Source organism: Sinohyriopsis cumingii, chromosome 1 (genome assembly GCF_028554795.1).
Source record: "Sinohyriopsis cumingii isolate HCF-2022 chromosome 1, ASM2855479v2, whole genome shotgun sequence".
Lineage (NCBI taxonomy): Eukaryota > Metazoa > Mollusca > Bivalvia > Unionida > Unionidae > Sinohyriopsis > Sinohyriopsis cumingii.
Window position 1 is genome coordinate 188,118,280 of NC_142961.1, and position 19,220 is coordinate 188,137,499.

Consider the following 19,220-nt stretch of genomic DNA (forward strand, 5'->3'; position numbering starts at 1 on the left):
GTTGGGTACAGTTGTTACCTACAGCGATGGAGACAGCCCGGCGTATCCACATTTGAGGGCGTCTATGCTGGGTTATGCCGCTATCAATTTATTCTCGATGATAAATAGATTTCCCGATACCGCGGTTAGAGTAGCCGTTGATTCGTTTTATGTTGACGTAGCGTATAAGGGAAACGTAGCCGAGTTTACTAGTCCGGACAAGAGTTGGGGTACATGGAGAATTAAAAATGAAATACGACGCGATTATTCCCCGTCAGCAGATGTCACCGTTGAGAACAACTACTTACGCGGTGATAAATTGTCAGAATGGTCTAATGCACCATCGTGTTCTGATCCAATTTGTAGACACAAAACAGTTTATTTAAGCGGCTGTGGCGGGTCAGGAAAGACGACTCGGGCAATTGAATTATTTCGAACGCGGGCAAGTATAATCGTGCTTACACCGACCCATAGACTAGCGCGAGAGATAAAACAACGAAATGTTGACGCCGTTACTTATCACAGCTTTTTTCGATACAGCGGCGGTGAGTGGACTCCTGATCGAATGGGTGAAAAATTTATTCCCGACATTATTATCTGGGATGAGATATGTACTGTTTCGTTAGATACTTTACAAATGTTTCTTGAGTGGTTGCTGCGCGCGAATACAGCGGTAATCATGTGTGGCGACCATGGCCAACCACCACCATTTGTCGGCGAGGGTCCACATGATTGGTTAAGGGGTTTTGTGGACTATTATGAAGAAACCGATACTGATTACCGAGCACTTGATGAACAACTGCGCGAGGTTAAGAAATTAATCAGATTACAGCCGGATAGAATTCAATGTGAAATAATCCGCGAGGTGATTCCGGAAACGCCGTTGAATGAATTCTGGGAAACATGGAGACCAAACGATTTGATTGTAGCGAGTAGAAAGATAGTCAGAGACACACTTCAGCGGAAGTTGTTTACGTTGCATAAGGAAAAGTTTCCAACGCGTCCAGTGCCGTTATGTTATAGACCCGCGGACACACGGCGGCAGAACATTGAAGTTGAAATTCCAGCCCCGACAGCGTCGGGAACAAAAAAACAAATTCTCGTGCTGAATGATATCGTGCTCGTTGATATCAGCGTCGTCGAGGACGCGCTACGTGCTGATAAATCCCCGTGGACGCTAGGATACGCAACAACAATACATTCCTCGCAGGGACTAACCATCACGGACACAATTGTTTGGATAGTTGATAATCGCATCGAATGGTCGAATCTAGTCTATCTTGCAGTGTCCAGAGTACGAAGGATAAATCAATTTCGAAGAATTGTTATTGACGAAGCCACCGACGAAGCCGGCGACAAAGTCACCATCGATGCAAGCGTCATTGATAGAAAACTCTCGGGTTACCGCCAACAGGATAAAAAAAAACAGCGGCGTTTTGATATTGATGCCGAATTAATAATCTCGCTACGACAACAACAGAATAATCACTGCGCGAGTTGCAATTGTATAATGAGTTGGCGTTATTCGGATAAAGACACTCGCCAATTTACCGTGGATAGGATCGATAACAGTCTCGGTCATGTCAAAAACAATGTGAGGTTGACCTGTCTTGAGTGCAATAGACGCAACGGCGCTAGTTAAGACCACGTGGGGGCAATTGAGTATCGTTAGGTATCACTTGTAGTTGCTCGCGTGTAAATCCGCGCTGAGGAGCAGTTGAATCCAGTCTATAGATCGGTGGTCTACCAGTTGATCGTGTTATCGTTGATATGTTATGTGTGGTAACACTCCAAATAGGATCAGTAGCTCTTTTTTTACCGCCTTCAAGCTCTCCTGGTTCATATAGATATCTAACAGTGACATCGCCAAGAATCGGCTTGGAAACGCTATTTATTTTTGATTTTCCGGGTATATACTCGTATTTAATCGCGTCGCTGGGCTTCATGTTGATTGCTCGGGTAATCTCGTTATTTAACGCTGCAATTACGCCTGGCAACCTTTTGACCCATTCACGAGATCGTTTTTCTTGGATGAATTCCTTCGCGTATTGATATCCAAATAACCGTTCAGCGAGAGTCCGATTGAATCGTTCAACAATTGCCTGATCACGATGTAGCGCAGTATGACCTCGTCGTATCGCGACGCTATGATGTTTCAGCGTTGATAAAACAGCGCCGCGAAATTCACTACCGGGATCAACTTGTAATAGATTTGGCCAGCGCAGAGGGCCTCTTCGATAAATTCTTTCAAACGCAGCAGCTACTTCAGTTGCCGACTTTGTTTTTAACGGCTCCGCTTGTTTGTATCGACTCGCAACATCAACTACGGTTAGCGCGTATTTGTAACCGTTGTCATGCGGCAGAAATAGTATATCAGCCTGATGAACTTCATTAGGCACGCCGACATCAAAGCGAGAGAAGTTGATTTGTTTAGGCGGTGGTAGATAAATTTGCCATATAGCCTGTTTGGATAACCAATTAGCCGCAGTGGTCTTTGTTACCTTTGCAGCGCTTGCAAGCTTACCAATTGCGGCCTTCCCCTTCCAGTATCCTCTCGGAGAATAATAGATGGAATCCATCGTTTTTCTTGGATGATTGTTATTAATTACCAGCGCCAATCATTAATTTACCTTTCATAGCCGATTTTACCAACCATGAGGCCAATTTTTCTTTGACGGATTTATCAGGAATAGCATTTAGCGCGTGAATTAATTTTACATCCGCGATATGACGCTGTTGCAGATCGCTACTTTTGTAAGCAACATCATGAGCATGACACGCCTTATCGATAGCGTTTATTGGATACTCACCGGGTTTGGGCTGATTTTGATCATCGAGTCTGATATCTAATCGTGTTCCGGGGCCACAGTAGTTATATCCTGGGAGGTGTTTTTCTCCTGGATACTTTGCCCACGGTGTTCCGGGGAGTTTTGCCAATTTGGCTGCGATGTCACCTCCTCGCTTTTTTTTAAAACATCTCCGGGTCTAATAGAAATAAATCTAAATTTCTTTGTACCGCATTGTACACACTTGCCAGTAAGGGCCGATCTGTTATTTCTTGTTGTAGCGGTTGTCATATCATTTGTGCCAGTACGTACTCTACACTTCACACAATATAGATCCATAATTTATGTATAGAGATATGAATATAATTGATTTTTCGGCGACTAAAACAAGAGAACCAGTTAAGCATGTTGCAGCGTTACCAAACTCGATCCGGATGATTATCATCGGACCATCTGGATCCGGCAAGACGCAATTGTTACTCAATTTAATAATGAGATGGATGAAGTGGGATAAGTTGTATTTGGTTGCTCCTAGCGTAGATGATCAACGATGCTACGAGGTGTTGAAAGATTTCAACGAGAATGCATCAGCGATCGCTAAAAAAAATGTTATTGAGTTTATTACGGATATCAATGATGCACCGGGTATTGATGATATTGATGGCGACGTTAACAATCTAGTCGTGTACGATGATGTTATGTTAGACAATCAAAAAAACCCAGCTAGGATATTTTCCAGAGGCAGGCATAAAAACACTGACGTGATATATGTCACTCAACGATACACTCAGATTCCAAAAGGAATTAGAGACAACTGTAATATTCTTGCTGTGTTCAACGGCGTTGATACACACACGCTACGAAATATTTGGCAGACATGGTGCGGCGGTGACATGGACTTTAATGTTTTTCGAAACTTTTTTAGTCATGCTCAGTCGACCCCACATGGATTCGTAACGATAAATTTACATGATCCTCGGACACGATATCGTATCGGACTTGACCAAATATTCGGTTAGTTGTAAATAATTTTCATTGTAAATAACTACTTAGCAGCAGAGGGGGCGATGACATCGACGCGGTCGTCGATGTGCTTACCGGACGCTGACGACGCTGGGGATCGACGCGCAGAAGGTGTTAATTAAACCAAATGACGTTTGGACGATCCCCCAACGACGACGTCGTTTTTTTTTTACCAGGCGCTGACGACACTAGATGGTTGAGTTGCAGAAAGTAATAATTAAGCAAAATAACGATTGGACAAAATGTCCGATTCGCCCCCTCTGCTGCTAAACCTCACAACCCAAATTGTTACTACTGTCGGGAACCTGAAGACCTGCACCATATCTTTAACATACGTTACAAATTACGGAAAGAAAGGGAAATTTTCAAAACGGAACAGAATAAAATAGGATCGACGAGTACATATCCAGAATTCCTCAATAGCACAAACCCCAAATTAAACACCACATACAACAATATCATTGCTTTCCTTAAAAAAAACTGAAATTTATACAAAAATTTAAATACAATTAATTAGGAACTGGGACGGCCGGATAGGTCCTGTGGGTTTACGGACTAACACGACCGTTCAGGGACCTGATAAACTAAAACAAACTAAGGAATTACTTTCATTAAAAAACCGAACTTTATACAAAAATTTAAATACAATTAATCAGGAACTGGGACGGCCGGATAGGTCTTGTGGGTTCACGGACTAACACGACCGTTCAGGGACCTGATAAACTAAAACAAACTAAGGATAAATCCAAACAATTATAAGCAAAACAAATCCACTGGCTGATAAAACTTTACAAATAACAAGAATAAAATAAAAAACACCAACCATAAAAAAACAACTAGTACAAAAACCAGGAAGGAATATACAGGGGGGTAGGTGGTGAAAGTAAAAATCCTACTCCACTCCTCCTTACCTATCCTTCTCCTAACATCCTAACCAACAGCTAAAAAAACTCTTTTCTCTATACATAGGTGACAGCTATGATCAACCTAGATATAACTATGTAATCCCAAAAATAGAACGCATAAGGTGGTCGCAAGAATAGACCATCAGGGATACCCTTATTAAGACCCCAAAACTTACACATATGAGGTAGTCGAAAAACCCAACGACTATCAGGGCCGGCGGCACAATGCTGCAAATATAACAATAACATAGAACAATACCCCAAAACATTACAAGCATAAGGTAGTCAAAAAACCCAATGACTATCAGGGCCAGCAGCACAAGGCTGCAACCAAAACTTATAACTAGAAAAATAGGACCCTAAATAATTACCCAATAAGATGGAAAAAACACCAATTCCATCCAGGGCCAGCAACACAATGCTGCAAAACAAACCAATCAAATTGCTGTCACCTATTAGCTAACATCTACATCAATAAACTCTACCTCTCTTAAAAACAGCACAGAGTTTTTTATTCAAATTCCAAAAGACGCAAATTTAGAACAAATATCCTGGATCGGAAAAACCCTGCTAACCTGTGGCAAGACAACTCCGCCCGAGCCCGACCACTTTCACCCCTTACCACGGACAGACATCAAAACCCATACGTGCAGTGCACGCATCATAAATTAAAACGCGAACTAGATTGGGTCCAATCCCACTGGTCGCTCATCAATGCAAATGAATGACAGAGTGCGTGCTGGGTCCAATCCCACTCTTACAAACAAAAATATAAACCTTACAATTAGGTCGATATGTACACAAAAGTACTTCGACCTGACGGCCCAATCAATAAGTGTTCTGTGAACACATAAATGCCCGGAGGAAGTGGCACCATTCCTTCCCCCAGGAGCAATCAAAAAGGTGCCTGTGGCACCACACACCAGTGGTACATGCTCATTGCGAGCGCACACCACTATAATCCAACTCAACAACAACAACAACAAGTCTAACCATCCACTGTCGACTCATCCTCCTACGAAGATGTGCTCCAGACTAGCTAAGCTAAACGAAGCCTACGTGAATTTGCATAGGGTCAGACACAGTCTGATACCGAAGCCAGAAGAGATAGAGAATGTGAGAATGTTAAAAGTCACTGAAGACCTGATAGAAGAGCTCTTCAGAGAAGAAATGAACAGGGAGAAAGAAGAATGGACAGAGAAGTACAGACTTCAGAAACAGCAGAGAGAGCAGCAACAGCAACAACAACAACAGCAGCAGCAACCTGAACCTGACAGAGGCTTTGTGGATTGTCGTATCGACACCAAAGAGTTTTTCTTCTCTTTCCGAAGAAGCAGACCTATCGTCAGAAAGTCTATCGTCAGAGGACGTCGCATTCTTAGAATATAAAAGATCGCCCTAGCTTCAACTTCGCACACAAAAAACAGCCCTTTTCAGGGCTACCCCAATCTCTCGAAAAGAAATAACAATCGATTGCCTATAATAAGTTAAAAAATAGAAGTGCGTGTATAAGCACATGAATTGTTTTCTGTTAGTTAAAAAATGTGTGTGTGTGTGTGTGTGTGTGTGTGATTGTAAGCGCTCACGTACGTTTGTGTGGATAGTAGATTATGGTAATGTTTTTTGTTGTTTGAAGTGTGGGGACAGTAGATTTGGGTTTGATTTGACTGATTTGAGTATGTGGATAGTATATTATTGGTTCAATGAAAATTTTTTAGAATAGTGATGGGTAGTATAAAAAAGTGAGTGAGTGTTTCTTTTAGGTCCGCGCGTTGTTTGGTCATGATCTAGGTAATATAAGTTTTAGGTCTTAGGGGGATGTTTTCCTTCACGTCCGCGCTTTAACTATAAATTGAAAATCGCTCGGCAGTCTAGCTACCCTTGTTGATTGATCAACACTAGAGAATGAGCAGAAGGCTAGCGAAACTGTTGGAACTTCATATGCATCTGGAATATGCCAGGCTCATACTAAATGAACTGGCCGCGGAGGCCATCGTCGAAGAGGGAAGGATGAAAGAGGAGGAGAGAAAAAAAAAAGAGGAGGAAAAGGAGAGAAGAATGGCTGTACCACAGACACAGGAAGGAAATTTCAGAATCCCAGAGACAGAAGATTGGGATTCTGAAGCCACTCATCCCGCCTCTGCGCTCCCAACAAAAAAAGTAAAAGGAGACTGGAGTAGAAGATGTGTGTGTGATGCCAGGCCTGGAAGGTGCCATCATTAACCAGGTGCCCTGGAGTTCAAAACAAACAGCCCTTTTCAGGGCTACCCAAACCTTTAGAAAAGAAATAGTAATCCATTTGCCAATGTGTGTATGTAGAGTAGTGTGAATATAAACACTCTTTTTTTTCCTAGTGTGAGTGTATGTGTTTGTGTTTGTAAGCGCTCACGTACGTTTGTGTGGATAGTAGATAATTGGGTTTTGTAAGAGCTTAAGTTGGTTTGTGTGGATAGTAAATTTGGGTTTGTTTATTGCTGCTTCACGTATGTGGATAGTAGATAATATGAAATGAGAAAAGTAGGGGATGTTTTCCTTCACGTCCGCGCGTTTTAAGTAATGATCTAGGTTATATAAGATTTGAGTCTTGGGGGGATGTTTTCCTTCACGTCCGCGCTTTAACTATAAGAACCCACAGTATTCGTCGTTCAGACCATTCCACGGAATAAACAAAGAACATGGAGGTGACATAATTATTCAATCTATTAAGAGATATCTATTTCTGGATAATGGATGTTGAATATGTTGTAGGAAGAATAGAAAAGGAATCGAGTGATGGAAATAGGCAAGACTTGTTAACTATTCAAGTCAAAGGACTAAAGGTAGCCAGAGATCTCATCGCAGGGATGATAGAAGAAGAAGTCAACAAGTCAAAAGGATTTACTGACCCACCTTATGTCAGAGTGGGAAGTTTGAAGGAAGCACTGGACCATGTCATCCAAGTCAGGTGCTTCCTAGAAAAAGTATTGTATTGGATGGAGTGGCGATACGCAAAATGGGGGTTCGACCGGCTGACAAAAACGGAAGAAGTAATGAGGAAAGTGCTGACGGAAGAGGTAAAGAACATCAAAGAAAAGTGGTCTAAGGAAAGAAAAGAAGAAGAAAATAGAAAGAGAAAAGAAAGCTTTGAGAAACTCAACAATAACTGGATAAGAATACTGGAGAAATTCCGAGCGATAGGTCATCCTGACTGGATGCCTGAGTCAGAAATAAAGAAGAAGACAGGAGTAGTGGCAAAAGTTAGAAGATGGTTGAAGAAGTGGAAGAGTTAGAAGAAGAAGAAACCCAAAGGCCCTTTTCAGGGCCACTCATAGGTCTCGAAAAGACCTTGACTTTCATTGCCTACCCCTTTTTATTTTTTTATTTTAAAAAAAAAAAAAAAATAGAGACCCCTCCCTGTTTCAATTTTCGCCTGTTCCATTTCCATAGACCCATCAGGTCGGGACCTTATTAAAATAGGGTCCCGACCCTGTTCCATTTCCCCTTGTCGCTCAACAGTCCCAAAATATATTCCCCATGTTAAATTCCCATTGTCGCTCAACAGTCCCACGATTTATTCCCCATGTTAAATTCCCATTGTCGCCAGGGTACAAACTTTTATCTCCTATGTTAAATTTTCCATTGTCGCCAGGGTACAACACCCTATTTTAACATTAAAGTCCCCTTGTCACTAGGGTATCCCACCTTACTACTTGCATCTCATAAATGCATATTTATCCCGATTATTAAAATATGAGTACATTTAAGTCTGAATTGACTCATGACGGACCATTTACTTATTTATTTATGTTGTAGAATTTGGACATGGACAAGTTCATCATATTATCGATTGCTGTTTTCCTATTTCTTCTAAAAATTCCAAATTCCGGAGGTTTGTATAACATGTTATCTTATACATATCTTTTTCTTCTCAATAGTGTCATAATCAGGAGACTGGCTCTAAAGCAAATCATATCACATTTCCTCCTACGTATGTATTTTTTAGGAGAGCTGGATTGTGCAAAGTAGGAGAACTACGGTCATTTCAGAGAAAGTTATTCTTTAAATATGCACTTATCATTCAATTTTGAAGATAAAATCGTAATCTTAGATGATTCTTAAACCAGGTTTAATTTTTTTTACTTTTTATTTTTTCATTAGAGGTAGTGGTATTTTTGTACCAAAGAGTTAAATACAAGAAAGTAGAAAAGGCATGAAATCTCCCTTAATCCTAGTTAAAATTTCAGAATGCAATCATGCATTAGTGCTCTCTAACTGTTACAGTAATAGTGCCTTTGTGTTGCTAAGTTTATGTGTCAGTTCGAGATATTAAAATTCATATGAAATATGGTCTTTTAAGGAGGCAAGGATATATTATGTGCACCATCTTTTAATGCGGAGTTTCTAACAAATTAATTAGTGCTCACCTGTTTGAACATTGTCACGCAGGTCCAGGAGAACCCGCATGTTTTCTTCTCCTAGCAAACCGATTATCACAAACGTGTTGACCGTATCGGAGATGCCCTGCTTTGAAATGTATGCAATGTTTAGTAATCATTGTATCGTTTTTTGTCTGACCGTAAATCTGTGCTTAAATTACTTCGTTCATCTCGCATGTTCCCCAACGCAATCTCAGTGTTCCACAGAATTTGCGATTCATATTATTTTGTATATGTAAACTTAGTAGTAAGTTTATACATAATGTTTTGATCAAATTACTCTCTAATATATATTTTCACTAATCACACTAGCCGTGGAATATATATGTGCGTCACGGTACTCTTTGCTCATCTAATGATTTGTCTAAAGGGGTAGATACTATAAGGGTCAGATTAAACCTTATTATAACAATGTATCATACTTTCTGCATAGACTCATGGCTATGAGTTTTGTGCAAAATATGATTAAATTTTGTCACATTTAGTTGAAAATATGAACCACAAAAATCCGAGGCTTCAAAACGCTATCAAAGCATAACTTTCGATTCAAGTATTTGTAATATTTGATTTCTGTACTCATTGTTTGAAACTGAATGTGAATATATATATATATATATATATATATATATATATATATATATATATATATATATATATATATATATATATATATATATATATATATATATAATAGCTCTTCAGCAGTAGCGCAGTCAGAAAATTTGTATTTCATTTTTTTTTATATTTTGGATACATCTACCTTTTAGTTTACGTGTATGCGAATAAGTGAAAGAGAATTCCCACAAAAATCTCGTGAAAATATTCCCATTTATTTTAATTGTTTGGATTTCATAACGAAACACTACTTGTGCACTCACTCGCTTTCATACTTTAAAAAAAAAAATATTTGTATGATTCTTTTGAAAACATTGTTGTTATGTAGAATACAATTAGGGGACAATACACGATTTTCTAGTTCTAACAAGAAGATAACAATCTTGAAATGATAATGAAAATGAAAATGGTTTATTGTTAACATCTGTTACCATACTTTATTGTTAAAATCTGTTATCATACTTTATTGTTAAAATCTATTATCATAATATTGTTAAAATCTATTATCATACCCTATAATATTGTGCATAAATTTAATGTCTATCTTCAGTTAAACTTGTGCCCTTCACGATGTAAATACTAACAACTCTGTCAGTTTCTATTATTATTTTCACCAACTGAACTTTGCCCTTGGAAACGATACGGCAAATTTAGAGTTAACCAATTACTCCTGAAAATTATCCTTTCGCGCATGCGTGTTTGAGAAGATCGATATGAAGGTTGTATGGGCAGTGTGTAACCATATAATCTACAAACAAATCAACATGGTAAGTTAATAGTTTAACGATGGGTGCAAGTGACACAACGAATTGATTATTAAAGTTAGAATGACATGCCTTTATTGAGTCATCTTAATCTGTATAAAATAATAATACGAATAATATGAATATTATAAGATTAATATTATAAGAACATCCCATTTATACATGTATGTTTCGTTTCAGCTTCATCAATATAAGTAGTACAAAGCTATTTGCTACTCTTGCAATAAATGAACTCACAGAATTAAATCATGTTTGATAATCTTAAGATTATGTCGTTAATCGGATGGGTAGTCCCAGTTTAATCTTGAACAATACACTTTATATGACACGGCATTCTGATGAGTAGTACATAATATATCTCCAATAGGTAACTTTTACTCTACGTTACCTACGCTTACCATCAAACGTTTGCATCAATTTCTCTGTGACTAATGCTATCATAGTGATAAAACTATACATATATTTTCATCATGTATTGACGGAATTAAAACTCAACTTGTAATATCTTTCACTGTGACCTACTGGCCATGATTTGGTGACTATGTTAATATATGCGTTCACATGATTCATGAATGCATGTTTGTAAATATTTTTTTTAATACTGGAAGGTACGAATGATAGAAGAGTTGATGTTTGTGAATTTAACGAGGTCAATCTGATCTTTCCTAACACACCTGCCACTTCTGCTGGCGATATCAAGGCCAAAACGTGGAACAAAGACAATGGCATTCAACTGGCCTCTTGGATGGCCAGCACCAATTTTGTGGTCAATCCCTCATATGAGAACAGACTGACGGCCATTGGGGAGAACAGTATTAAGATTTGGAATGCCACGCGATCTGACGCCGGTACCTACACACTAGTCTTAACTATTGGGTCAAAACAAGACTTCATAGAGTACATGGTGCATCTGGCTGTATTAGGTAATTTATTACAGTGATCCATATAGTTAATTCGCATGTGTGGAAACGAATGGAGTATTAGGTAATTTATTACAGTGATCCATATAGTCAATTCGCATGTGTGGAAACGAATGGAGTATTAGGTAATGTATTACAGTGATCCATATAGTCAATATGCATGTGTGGAAACGAATGGAGTATTAGGTAATTTATTACAGTGATCCATATAGTCAATTCGCATGTGTGGAAACGAACGGAGTATTAGGTAATGTATTACAGTGATCCATATAGTCAATATGCATGTGTGGAAACGAATGGAGTATTAGGTAATGTATTACAGTGATCCATATAGTCAATCTGCATATGTGGAAACGAATGGAGTATTAGGTAATGTATTACAGTGATCCATATAGTCAATTCGCATGTGCGGAGACGAATGGTGGGAGGATAAACCAAAATGTAACTGAATACTTGAACAAATTAGAAATAGAAGTATTTCCACTGGTCAACGAAAACCGATGACCGATCATGCTGTTATTAGGGAAGTTGTACGTTTTTATTATTAAAAAAAAAAACTGAAATGGAAATTATGTTAATATTCAATATTAAGAACAGCACACATATTTAAACGGAAATAAAAATGTAAATGCCTATCACGTTTTTAATTTTGCTATAAAAAAAACCACCCCTTTTGAAAGGGCACTGCCTCCTTTGTACCGGCAAAGGAATTGTTAATTAAAATCCGTGATTCTTTGAAACACATACTTAACGAAGGAAATAGATCTTTTATATGAAAAATATTATTACGAAATAGTCTTACAGCCACATGGGAATGCTTGAGCATGCTGCAATGTTAGTTATTCAAAATGAACAGTCTTTAGCGTTTTTATTCAGATTGCATGTTTCTTTTTCTGGGCATCAACACAGTATGCAAATACTTATTTTGTCTACGTTTATGTGTTTGTGAGTGTTTTTTGTCGTCCGCTTTAAAAAAATTCTCATTGCAGTCAAGCTTTACATATTTATTGTATATTATATCATGTAATTACAATAATAACATAACATGACGTCAGCATGACGTCGTGCAAACCATGCATCGAGCCTGGTTTCATTAAAATTATCAATATTTTATATACTACTAAAAGTTTTTCCAAAATGGCAGTTCTGACTCATGATTCGTACAACTGTCTTTCCGATTATAACAGCTGGTTTCGCTATCTAGAGTTTATACAAATACTTGTGGAGAATTACGGCAACTTCTGCGTTAGGGTCTATTCAGAAAAATTTGACTAAAATTTACAATTAAACTTTTATTCTCCAAAGCTGACCATGCATTATATTTACCATTAATAAAGTGCAGGCTTGTTCTCTGTTTCCAGAGATCTTAATGCCAAGAAATAATCCTTCAAACGCTGTATAGTGCAACGCCTACTCGAAATGTGTGTTTGCAAAATAATCATTATATTTTGATGAAACGTTATGACTTTTTGTGAAATTGTTGATAAAAGTCGCCAAAAATTATAAAAAGAGATTTCTCAGTCGAGATAAGAACATTCTTGTATTGATGTTAGCGTGTCTAGGATTGGCAAATAATCATGGTAGTTTTAGCGCATGGATTTGTCTTGTTCTTTATACAATGAAATTAGATTGGAGCATTTCAAATTGTTCATCATTACTTTAAGAACTAACAAAAACAAAAACCACAAATAGTAAAATAGAGTTGTGCTACAAATGTTCTTCGTCAGTATTCTCTCAAACTTTGAAATTTTGTAAGAAGGAAGAAAAAGGTAAAACAAAAACAGATCTAAGATAATGCAGTATGTATTATCAAAGAAAGCAGTATAAGGTCCTAGAAATACAGTATTGTCAAAGAAAGCAGTATAAGGTCCTAGAAATACAGTATTGTCAAAGAAAGCAGTATAAGGTCCTAGAAATACAGTATTGTCAAAGAAAGCAGTATAAGGTCCTAGAAATACAGTATTGTCAAAGAAAGCAGTATAAGGTCCTAGAAATACAGTATTGTCAAAGAAAGCAGTATAAGGTCCTAGAAATACAGTATTGTCAAAGAAAGCAGTATAAGGTCCTAGAAATACAGTATTGTCAAAGAAAGCAGTATAAGGTCCTAGAAATACAGTATTGTCAAAGAAAGCAGTATAAGGTCCTAGAAATACAGTATTGTCAAAGAAAGCAGTATAAGGTCCTAGAAATACAGTATTGTCAAAGAAAGCAGTATAAGGTCCTAGAAATACAGGAAACTTGAGGTGGAGATAATATTAATTTGAATTTATTTTCCTTTTCACCTTATTATGTTTTTCTACGATCATAGTTTCGCCATTAGACCAATGCACCCCACATATAACTCGTGAAGGAGACACTTTGATGGCAGAACTTCCTCTGGAGGGTTGTGGAAATCCCAGGTTGTCCCCAATATGGATGAATCGCACTCAAAAACTAATCAACGTGAGTTATTTAAGTTTCCTTTGTGCATATTCTCAAGATATTACTATGTCTGTCGATAAGATGATGTCAATGCCTTACATGTTTTCTTTAAACTTTGAATTTAGACTTGGGAATTTTGGGTTTATTTTAAGTTGAATTAATTTAGTCGAACTATATTGTAAACTGGTGTCAGATTAGGGTTCCCAGAGATAGGTTTCCATATGGTTATTAAATTTTGTGAGATTCTTGTACACTGCCGCCGTAAAATACAATGGACACTGTCTTCACCTACAATACGACAGTAGGTTATAACCTAACATAAGCCACCGTGTTGGAACAAGAGATTTTTTCATAGAATTATCTCATTTCCAGGTCAGTATCAGCATCCTTAGTATTGGTTCAGGTTTGGAGCATGAAATATACATCGTATGTGCTTTGGGCGAATCAAGACGTTGTTTCCAGGGAGACGCTAAACATCTGTGTGCAAATTACACAGGTAAGATGTTGACATTATACATTAATTACTGACAGCTAACTATTCATGTAACACTTTGTTTTCCAGAACACAGTTGCAGCTGAATGGTGAAACGTATGAATATTGAATATCGCTTATTTGCTCTAGTAATAGTAAGTGCGAAAGGAATCAACGTATGCCCTATGCCCAATTACAATGCAAGTGAATTGTGGTGACCCTAGTCTCTTGTAACGGGGCTTTCAATCCAGATTGCAATTTAAAATCCAAACAGTTTTAGAGAACAAATGAGTATCCAAACAGTACATTGCTACAGTAAGTGACAGCGATGTAGTAGAGAGCAGGAACATCTTAAATATCTACAGCGACAGATGGTCTTACTGGTCCTAGTTCTTTTTTACCTTATATACTTGGATACTTATGTTGGGATGGGAGGTTAGAGTGTACCCAGTATCGAAAATCTGAAATTCATGCTGTAGTGGCAAACATAGGGTCTTGCGAAAATAAGTAGCACTGTATCGATCCACACCAGCTGGAAACCGATAAACATTAATTTTATCAGTTGAAAAAACAATTAAAACTTAATTTTAACTTGACTGGACTAAAATATGAGTGGCATATCCATTATTTACTACAGGATTCTACTCACGATTCATCTTTGTTCAGTAACATGATCGCCAATTCTTGAGCCCTACGTAATCGAATTACTGGTGGCTTTTTCCCTACACTAGGTTCTTTGCATCATGTGATTGGTTGACCGCTGACGCTAAGGACATTGTAGCCCGCAATATTTCGGATCACATGACATGCATTGTTTGAAATAGTCATGTAACACTTCAAATTTGTAAACTCGAATGTTTGTGTGGGTGTCAGCTTATTAAAGATACGAAATACGTTTAATCGTTATGAATGAGAACCTGTGTTTTCTAACTATTATTTTCAGGAAGGCTGGGTTGAATGCAAGGTTGATGAAGTTTGCTAGACCCTATGTGAAATAACAACCCTATGCCATCACCATGTGGTGTCAGCAGCTTTTATGTTTTATGCAGGGAATATGCTCTGTTCTAAGGCTCCGTCAAAATTGTCGATATGTTCTAACACGAGATGGAAATGATGAAAATAAACTCATATTTGCTTGCTCTGTAAAATCAGTCCCTACTTTAGGCCCTAAAAGGTATTATTATCAGTAATACCAGTCCCTACTTTAGGCCCTAAAAAGTATTCGTATCAGCCAGCACATGTGGCAGAACACAGAATACTAGAGTCAGCATTTGGACATTACAGAGATATATTCTAATCGGACTGAATAGAGGATGAAGGTCCAATTTTTAAATTGCAAATATATGCTTATTCCTATGAAAATATAGATGTTTAGTTTCAGCCAGTAATGAAGTTAACTTTGTTGAATTTGTTTGCTCATTTAAAAAAAATGTAAAACAAAGAACTCTCAATGTGTATCAGTCGATACAGATAGCTCACTTAGATCAATGTATGCGTATATATATATATATATATATATATATATATATATATATATATATATATATATATATGTGTGTGTGTGTGTGTGTGTGTGTGTGTGTGTGTGAGAGAGAGAGAGAGGATTATATTTGCAGTTTAAATGCGACTTATATCTTTATTTCCAGAATTATGGCCGAAAAATGAACGCAAATCACGGTCACTAACAGCGATCGTAATACCAGCTGTTATCATCCCCTCTGTGATATTAGTGACCGTTATTTTGGTGTATTATTTGAGAGGGAAATGGAATCGGGCGAAATCAGCTAGTAAGGACACCAACAGGTTTTGAAAGATTGAAGTCATCTTTAATAAAGCTGTCTGTGTCAAACAATATAGTGCAATGCGTAATAGTTTTCACGGCTATTAGTTATTTTTGGGAACAGAAACTGACCAATCAGGCAAACCCAGTTTACAATATATGGTGGATAAGTCTATAAAGATTCATTGATACCCAGTAACTTATCTGAGTTTTCTCCCCTTCCAAAGATCTGCAAGGACTCCATGATAGCTATTAATTGTATCGCCTAGTTATCAAATAGTTTGAAATATGTTCACAGATTATAATGTGGTTGGCCATTTTGTTACAATTTTTCTTTTATATCAACTCTGCAATCTAATAATTTCTTTAATTTTTAAGTTATCTATCTCTGTGTAAATTTTAATAATCATTTGAGAATCAGAAAGTCTCGGATGATTAAGAATCGATTGAGGGTAAAGATAAAAAGATTACTTGAAGCGAAATTCCTAAGTTTACGGTCATTTCTATCGAATACAAATCTAAGCGTCAGTAGTGAATGGGGATGGTATAGGGTCTATGGGACTTATCATTAAAAATACCCTTGGGAACATATAGGGTCTATGTAAATTTAACATGGAGAAAAATCGTGGGAACATATAGGGTCTATGGGAATTAACATGGCCAAAAACCCTGGGAACATATAGGGTCTATGGGAATTAACATGGCCAAAAACCCTGGGACAATATAGGGTCTATGGGAATTAACATGGCCAAAAACCCTGGGACAATATAGGGTCTATGTAAATTTAACATGGCCAAAAAAAACCTGGGACTGTATAGGGTCTATGTAAAATTGAAATAGGGAGGGTCTCTATTTTTTTTTTTAAAAAAAATAAAAAATAAAATAAAAAATAAAATAAAAAATAAAATAAAAAAAGGGGTAGGCAATTCAAAGGCTATCTCTTTTCGAGAAATATGGGGGCCCTGAAAAGGGCCTTTGGGTTTTCTTCTTCTTCTTCTTCTTCTTCTTCTTCTAATTTCTTCTTTTTCTCCACCAAGTTCTTATTTTATCTCCTACACTCTTCTTCCCTTTCTTTTTTTTCTTCTCCTCCTCTTCTTTCTTCTTCTCTTCCTCCTCTTCTTTCTTCCTCTTTTCATTTTCTTCTTCTTTTTCAATTTTTTCGTTCCATTTGCGTATTCTTATTCTTTCCTCTTCATCCTCCTTCTCCTCCTTTATCTCTTTCATGACACCACTAATCTTGTCCTTTGCTTTTCTTAAGTTATTAATTTCCATCTTTACACGATGGGGACTATAGGAATAATGGTCTTCAACGAGTCTTATTAGCATCTGTTCCATTATTCCTAAGTTGTCTAAAACGTCTTGCAAGGTTTGTATTTTGTCCATTTGGTTTGACGCCATCTTCTTTTTATTCTTTGCAGAATGGTTTGAACAACGAACACTGTGGGTTCTTATAGTGAAAGCGCGGACGTGAAGGAAAACATCCCCCTAATAACATAAAATTGATCTTACCTAGATCATGACCTAACATCGCGCGTACGTGAAGTAAAACATCCCCCTACTTTCTCATTTCATATAACCACAACTATACTCTCTACATACGCTAAGAATCAATAAATAAACCCATAATCTACTATTCACACAAACTTACTTCACCATTTACAAACACAAACTTACTTCAACATTTACAAACACAAACACACACACAATCACATACACTTTCACTATTAAAAAAGAGTTAGTGTTTATTTTCACACTACTCTACCTACACACATTGGCAAATCGATCGTTATTTCTTTTCTAGAGTATTGGGTAGCCCTGAAAAGGGCTGTTGGTTTTTTTTAAACTCCAGATGCACCTATCTAATGGTTGCACCTTCCTGGCCTTGCGCCACACACGCATCTTCTTCCCCAGTCTTCTTTCACCTTTCTTCTGGGGAGCGCAGAGGGAGGATGATTCGCTTCAACACCCCAATCCTCTGTCTCGGGAATATTGAACGACATCCTCTCTTCTCTTTTCTTTTCCTCTTCTTCCCTCTCTCTTCTCTCCTCCTCTTCTTTCTTCATTCTTGCTTCTTCTGCGATAGCCTCCGCTGATAGTTCGTTTACTATGCGCCTGGCATATTCCAGGTGCATCTGGAGTTCTAACAGTTTCACTATTCTGCTATTCATTCTTGTGTTGATCAATCAACAAGGGTAGCTGGACTGCCGAGCGAGTTTCAATTTATACTGAAAGCGCGGACGTGATGGAAAACATCCCCCTAAAAACATAAAATTCATCTTACCTAGATCATAACCAAAAAAAACAACAACAACGCGCGGACCTAAAAGAAACACTCACTCACTTTTTATGCTACCCATCACTATATTAAAATTTTTTTTAAATCACTTCAATAGACTATTTACATACGCAAGCAATCCAATTTAACCCCAAATATACACCTCAAACACCAAAAAAGACATTATTTTAATCTACTATCCATACCAACTTACTTAATCACTTACAAACACAAACACACAAACACATACCCTGACATTTTTTTTAAAAAATAGTTAGTGTTTATTTTCACACTACTCTACCTACACACATTGGCAAATGGATCGTTATTTCTTTTCTAGAGTATTGGGTAGCCCTGAAAAGGGCTGTTTTTTTTTTGTTTTGCTATGTCATTCTTTTTTAGTTTCTAAGAATGCGATGTCCTCTGAGGATAGACTTTCTGGCGATAGGTCTGCTTCTTCGGAAAGAGAAGAACTCTTTGGTGTCGATACGGCAATCGACAAAGCTTCTGTCAGCTTCAGGTTGCTGCTGTTGTTGCTGCTGTTGCTGCTGTCTCTGAAGTCTGTACTTCTCTGTCCATTCTTCTTTCTCCCTGTTCATTTCTTCTCTGAAGAGCTCTTCTATCAGGTCTTCAGTGATTTTTAACATTCTCACATTCTCTATTTCTTCTGGCTTCGGTATCAGACTGTGTCTGACCCTATGCAAATTCACGTAGGCTTCGTTGAGCTTAGCTAGTTTGGATCACATCTTCGTAGGAGGATGAGTCGACAATGGATGGTTAGACTGGGAACAAGCCTGTTCTTAAAGTCAAAGCGCGGACGTGAAGGAAAACATCCCCCACACGGTTTTTCGAGCCGCAACGTTCA

At 37.7% G+C, this 19,220-nt stretch overlaps 1 protein-coding gene across 3 annotated transcripts in view; it reads left to right on the forward strand.

Annotated features, from left to right (window-relative positions):
- The window catches only part of LOC149808549 (uncharacterized), a 99,421-nt gene that overhangs the window by 36,656 nt on the left and 43,545 nt on the right, over window positions 1–19,220 (forward strand). For 2 of the 3 annotated variants that reach the window (XM_089978877.1, XM_089978870.1), the window contains 5 exons: window positions 8,486–8,561; window positions 11,096–11,410; window positions 13,716–13,849; window positions 14,201–14,324; window positions 15,947–16,087. In XM_089978877.1, the coding sequence (XP_089835003.1) occupies window positions 8,495–8,561; window positions 11,096–11,410; window positions 13,716–13,849; window positions 14,201–14,324; window positions 15,947–16,087 (781 nt within the window). In that variant the 5' untranslated portion in view covers window positions 8,486–8,494. The remainder of the gene's footprint in view (window positions 1–8,485; window positions 8,562–11,095; window positions 11,411–13,715; window positions 13,850–14,200; window positions 14,325–15,946; window positions 16,088–19,220) is intronic. The other variant, XM_089978883.1, reaches the window with a different exon arrangement.